Genomic DNA, 7,090 nt, shown 5'->3' on the forward strand with positions numbered 1-7,090 from the left:
AGTAGATTCGTAGATGACATTATTTTTTTCAAAGATGTTTCTTGGGGCGCTGGATTGTTTTTGAGAAGCAGCTGGCTGGTTTTCATATTTTTATAATAAATTATACGGTAAATCTTATCCTTTTCTACAGTAGGGGAGACATTTTCGTTTATTATTATTATTATTATTATTATTATTATTATTATTATTATTATTATTATTATTATTATTATTATTATTATTATTGCTTAAAAGAGAGAAAAATAAACACATGACACAAATGTAAATCAATATTTTGCAATAATATGCCCAAATCATTCTATAATAGAGAATATCCGTAGATCATGCCTTTTCTTAATTATACCTTTAATTGTTTTTTTTAATTAAACTTCTTGTTACTGGATGATATGCACATGCATATATTTTTATAAACATTTTTGACTCACATCAGGATGGAACCCAGGTCTTTCAATTTAAAGGCAAGGACGCTGACAACTAAGCCACACAAGTCATAAAAGAAGTTGGAACTTCAGTACCACTGTGCCTAAGGTTTTACCTGGGCATGCTAACTGCCTCGCATACCAGCTTGTTTCCCCCAACTTCCCGACTCAACAGTGACCCAGTTGACAGCATTTCATTCGAATTATTCCTTCTGAGTGAATATGATAGAAATAATCAACACGAAATCACGTGTGGAACAGAAATTGAAAGACCTGAGTTCGATCCAGATGTGAGTCACACCAGCCTTCTGAAACCTTTCGAGGGTTTGCAGGTATTTTTTTAGCATAAGGCTGCTAGCCCATGCCCATATTGTGACACTTTCTTTATACATTTTGCACATGTCATCTGGACAATATCAAGTGAAAAAAGAGGAATACACAAATGAAACAATAAACTGGTGAGCAGTATTTGGGCATTTTGTCTCTTAAACTTATTTCTTTTGGTTTTCATTTTAACTCATTGTTGCCTGCACCAGATGGCTTACAATTTATTTTTTGAGAGGTGAGGGGCGAAATGAGTTTACTAAATACGTCCGTTTTTACGAAGCTAAATCCGCCTCATTTATCAGGGCCTAGAGCATACATGAGTAGGTGAACTAGTATGACAGTATCTTTTGATTATCTTTCCATATAAGTAAAACAGAAAAGAAAATCTTAAAGCTACGAAAGTAATTTTAAAAATAGAATTCCTTCCCCTCAGAGGTTCTCTTTACTTGTTAAATGACGTACCATCATCCCTTAATGTTTTGTATGTTTCAAGGCAATTGAAAAAGGAAAAAACTTCCAAAATCATGTTCAAACAATAAATCCTTCTCTTCATATTCTTGACAGAACTGTACAGTGAGTCAATATCCTCCCTACCCCAACTTTTATTGTGCTTCGAGAACAATAAATACGGGTAAATATGTAAGTTTCTGTAATAACGACCAAGTCTACTGGAGAGAAGAGTTGTTCCTCATGGGAGTCGGCCCATCAACTAGCGGCTCGTCTTCCAGGGAGACGACGCAAGTCTCTGGAAGGTGGCATGGTGCGGTTTCTTGCTCAAGGAGAAGTAATGTATTTGCTCCATACTTGAGAACCCCCCTTGGCACGTATAGCTTCACCTGAGGCCCAACCTCCGGCCAGTAGCGTCCCAAGCAGAAGTCATTTACCCAGGCAATTCCCTGGAGAGCGTAAAAGAATGATGAGCTGAGCTAGTAACGGGAATGCTGAGTACTTTTCTCAGCAATTGAAACAACAGGGGTGTAAAAATGGTTGGTAACTATTGTAGCTTACATCAGAACACTGAATCAACACAAGCTACTTGGTCTTAACCACCGAGTGATGCTAACCAGTAACATCCATACCAACTGGGCTCTTCGAGCCTTACTTTCCCACTTCTCCACTCTCATCTTGTTTCAATATTCTTGTCCTTCAAGAATAGATCCTGCGGGCCAGCCATATTGGAGCAAAGAAATGACAGCGCCCAATGACATAGTGGTCTGGCTAAATGACACTATTGATAACGAGAATGATGTCCTTCAATTAAGTCTGTCATTAAGAAAACCACTCACCTTTCCCCAACCGTCCAACTTTAGAAATGTATCTTGCGGATGGTCGAGGGCCTCGGGAATCTCAAATATTCCTTTGTAGAAGGACATCCCACCCATGGGTGTTCCTCGCACTTGTGACTCAGGTGTATTTTCGTACTTATGGAGTCTTTCCATTTTAGAAAGAGTTGAAGACAGGCGGGAAATGTTCGTGAGAGGTAAGGGCACCATCATCCAGTTCTGCAGCTCAAAACCACTTAGGGTAACGTTGGTGGTTATGCCCTGAAATGGCATCGTGAATGCAAGTTGTCAGAAATGATTAAGTAGCAATTATTAATTAATTATTACTGTTATGAGACTGCTACCTATAGTCAAACATATGGTTACGAACATGGAGTACGTTTTCGACGTGCCACTTCTCCCATATTTGATTCATAAAACCTTGACCTAAGTTGGGACATCGTGTACATGTGGCAGAAACGTTGCCTGCCTTATCTTCCCTATACCAGGTCAAAAAGGGTATACAGCTTTACACTATTGTTTGGCGTTTCTGAAGGCGTAAAATGAGCGAAAAAACTGAGATTTGATGTCGAGTAAATGATGATTTATGGTAAACAAAATTACTGTAAATGAAGAATTTAAATCATACATTAGACTGTTTTGATAACAGGGTAGGATAAGAATGATTTAGTTTCTAATCACCTAAATGAATTATACAAATGCCGAATATCTAGCCAAGACTCACTGATGAAAACAAATGATACAATGCTATAAAAAAAAAATATTGTTATTGGCTCCTCAAACACTAAATTTAGTCGGCCTTGTCTCGGAACGGTCTCTTTCTTCTGGGAAGCCGGTGGGATGGCTGGACCGGATTAAAACATCCCGATTATAAGTCAGATTATAAGTCAGGAAGAAGTTTGGCAACGTAGCTAATGACGCCCATGTTCGCAGTCATTTTTGGTTGACTTTATTGTCCTGTTCCAGCCAGGTTCGGATAAGACAATCTTGGAGATACTGAGGAGAGGGTGAAGGGTAAGTGTCAACCACAAAGAGGATTAAAGGTTATAGGAGTCAAGAAAATCAGAAAGGAAAGAATTTCGAGGCTGAAGGGAAGGGTATAACTACAGGCACATTGTTAGTGTAGTTATTATTATCCATTATGAGTACATATTTAAATGAAATAAAACCAGAGAGAGAGAGAGAGAGAGAGAGAGAGAGAGAGAGAGAGAGAGAGAGAGAGAGAGTTTGCAGGTGTTCGATATTTGCTTAGAATGCAGTTTCCCTTTTCTAAGGATTTACCTTAAAGTCATTGGTCCGGGGTCCATAGCAAATCCTCCCTTGGCTTTCGACGACGATTGATAGAGTCTGTCCTGGGAGACCTTGGATGGGTATCTCGTACATCTGTCTCTCCCTCGAAACGACACCAGAATACCGATCGTCCACGAATACGTAGCCACGATCGTGGATTTCGTCCATGACGAGCGTGGCCGGGTCGTCCTTTGAAATGTAATCATTCCGATGAGTGTCTTAACTTAAAAGGAGTTTTATTACAACAATATTCTGAAAAATGTGCACAAGCCAGAGAAACTTTCTAAACGAATTATAAATAGCATCGACATATCCTCAAAGATATGATCCTGCAAGAGCAGTGTGCTCTAGGATATACTGTGTACGTGTCAGGTATATATTTTCCAGGGCAGGTACAATATAAGTATTGGAGAGATTTTCTCATAGATCGTTATGCGTCAGGAATATAAGCTCAAAAGGATAGAAGCTCAGAGATCCTCCTAAAATTATAAAAATACCCGAAGTACAGTATGCTCCCAAAGTTATAAATACATAAGAAATTGTGCACAAATCTCGGAACTAAAAAAATAAAAAAAAAAAAAGCCGGTAGCAAAGATTGCATTGCAATCAAAACTTTCTGGCTCTTCAGCGAGCGGTGTTCGACTGGCAGAAGGCGTTAGGCAAATATATATACAGTATACTGTATATATATATATATATATATATATATATATATATATGTGTGTGTGTGTGTGTGTGCGTATGTGTGTATGTATATATATACATACATACATATATATATATACATATATATATACATGTATATATATTATGCAGTTTATAGTGTGCTTATTTTTTCGGGTCCCACTCCACCGAAGATTCTTTGGGAGACCTGCAAATTCATGTTTATTATGCACGAATCTGCAGACTTTTTTTATAATCATACGACATATTCCATATTAACTATCAAATCCACTTTCAAATGCTCAGACAATCAGAAAATGTTCAATTTTTCTTGAAAAACTTGATATTTTCAGTCTTCCAGAAATCAAATGGAAGTTTATTGTTCAGTCTTGAGGCTGCAAATTTGAGGACTCTAAGACCAACATTCGAAGTGCAACTGGGCTTAAATGGTTTGAGGCCATCTCGATCTAATCTTATATTGACTCCATCCGTTGGCTGTATAATGTGCAGCAAGTCTTAAATAGTTTAGAAATCCAAACTTGACATTTAATGAATCATTACGCAGATTTTAGATTTTATTCTAGCTTTGTTAGGGAGCCAATGCAGCTCAAACAATTCATTATAATCCCGTCCCGAGATGCAACACCCTATATTAAACTTTCCACTCTATACCTACAATTCTGAAGGGTATGACTGTCTGATAAAGTACGAGGCCATTTGAGACGAACAGCTCTTCAAATGTCAGGGGCCAGGTCGCGTTCACAGCTTCCAGAAGCGGCTTCATCTGGAAGACGCTACCGATGACTTCCAGGGACACCTTTCCGTAGCTGTACTTTGGAGACGGTGGGGGCACGTCCCCTTCGGGTAGCGGAAGGTACTGCAAACGAGGAAATGAAAGCTAAGATATTTGGTGTTTTACATACACACACATATATATATGTATGTATGTATGTATATATATATATATATATATATATATATATATATATATATATAATATATATATATATATATATATATATATATATATATATATATATATGTGTGTGTGTGTGTGTGTGTACTGTATATATGAACAGTTTCAGCCGCGAAGGAAAGTGAAACAATGGAGGTGCTAAGTACTTTCGTCTTATTACCAAGACATGGTCAGTTGCTTTGTTAGTGTAACTATCACGTTTTTACCTTTTCGTGATTTAAAATCAAACATATACATACTATATATATATATATATATATATATATATATATATATATATATATATATATATATATATATATATATATATATATATATATATATCCTTAATATTGCCTATGCCAGAGCTCACTTATTGTTGATAATCTGCCTACTTCCCGGAAAAATGATAACTCCTCTTTTGATCTGTCACTGTATTCGCATAAAAAAACAGTACGTTACCTGGATGAGCATATACATTTGATAGGTATGTCTATTTTACTAATAGAAGCTTCTGATTCAAGATCCCTTATAATACAGGAAATTACAGTTAACATCAGACTGCTCATTCTTCAGTAATTCTTCTATTTTGAAAAAGCTAGTGAATATTCAGAATTAATTATACATCTCACTGCGACCCTGTTATTGTAGGAGATTTATTGGCCTCTCAGTGAGGTTTCTCACCTTCTGAGTGATGTTTCTCAAAGCCCAGTACTTCTCAGTGGGATCTCCAGCTTCAGACAGGGGGGCGTCGTAGTCGTAGGATGTTGGACATGGATGGAAACTTGTGTCGAAGTCAGATCCTTCGAACAAAGGATACCATTAGTAATTCTCAGATAGTGCGTTTTTTCGTCTGGGAAATATGAGGGATTATTATTGTTATTATTGCCGTTCTCATTGCTGTTGTAAGGACTTTCTTTTGCTGCAAGTGCATTACCTTTTTGATGTCATCATATGGCGTTTTGTCACGTTTCCCATTGATTTGGAGCTCACGCTACAGTTTTCTCATGTTCCTTATTTGATGAGGAATCAATGATAATATGTTTTTACATATAGAAATAGCAAATCTCGCTACTTATTATTATTATTATTATTATTATTATTATTATTATTATTATTATTATTATTATTATTATTATTATTATTATTATTATTGGGAAGAAAGAGTTCATTAAAATGCAAAGAACGGCTATTAACGACGACAAACTAAATGACACTTTTAGGGTTAAATCGGCACATACCTGCTCCAAACCCGAAGGATGTACCTCCATGAAACACGTACATGTTCACTGAAGCATTGTAAGCCAGTTGGTCATCCAAAGACTGGGCGATCTCCTGTTGGATACAACATGGAATTCTTATAATATATATATATATATATATATATATATATATATATATATATATATATATATATATATATATATATATACATATATATATATATATATATATATATATATATATATATATATATATATATGCAGTATATGTATGTATATACACACAGATATAAATATGTATATATATATATATATATATATATATATATATATATATATATATATATATATATATATATATATATATATATATATATAGAATCTGCTGATCACCTTTTACTGGATGTATGCGTAATTGCAATAACCACAATGTGCTCTTAACTTTCCAAATTCTTCACACTTTTCGATACGTTTGTCACTGCAAAGCCTGAGATCTTAATTCAAGGCTTTGAAGAAATTCTGACATCCGTTGCAGGAATCGAAACATTTGGAGTATTAGAAAGAGGTCACGTTACTCTGACCATGAGAAGTTTAAAAAATCTACTGCCGGTTACCAGATACATTTATTAGAGCTGGAATAGATCCATCCACATCATCGTACCCAAGTGGGTATTCGTTTTTAATGTTTTTTTGGAGGGGGAGGCCGGTTACAATAAACATATGGAATCTACTGGTCACTTTTTACCAGATACGTGTGTGTGTAACTGTAATAACCACAATGCCCTCTTAACTTCTCGAATTCTTCATAGTTTTTGGGTATGCTTCATCAAGGATTATCCCTCTAGATTTTAGCAAGTGATTTTAAGGTGAGGTTGACAGACACACGCCCTACTCTCAGGATGTTCACTCAACTTCTATGTTGACAGCGTT

General features: G+C 35.9%; 1 protein-coding gene across 1 annotated transcript in view; it reads right to left on the bottom strand.

Moving 5' to 3' along the window:
- Window positions 1-1,273: 1,273 nt before the first annotated feature.
- LOC136825532 (beta-galactosidase-like) overlaps window positions 1,274-7,090 on the bottom strand; it is a 12,418-nt gene continuing 6,601 nt past the window's right edge. Inside the window, exons 10-15 of the mRNA XM_067082105.1 lie at window positions 6,179-6,272; window positions 5,622-5,740; window positions 4,659-4,859; window positions 3,311-3,508; window positions 2,033-2,290; window positions 1,274-1,642 (exon numbers count right to left, since the gene is read on the bottom strand). Coding sequence (XP_066938206.1) covers window positions 1,412-1,642; window positions 2,033-2,290; window positions 3,311-3,508; window positions 4,659-4,859; window positions 5,622-5,740; window positions 6,179-6,272 — 1,101 coding nt within the window. The 3' untranslated portion in view covers window positions 1,274-1,411. The remainder of the gene's footprint in view (window positions 1,643-2,032; window positions 2,291-3,310; window positions 3,509-4,658; window positions 4,860-5,621; window positions 5,741-6,178; window positions 6,273-7,090) is intronic.

The sequence above is a fragment of the Macrobrachium rosenbergii genome, chromosome 37 (genome assembly GCF_040412425.1).
Source record: "Macrobrachium rosenbergii isolate ZJJX-2024 chromosome 37, ASM4041242v1, whole genome shotgun sequence".
Lineage (NCBI taxonomy): Eukaryota > Metazoa > Arthropoda > Malacostraca > Decapoda > Palaemonidae > Macrobrachium > Macrobrachium rosenbergii.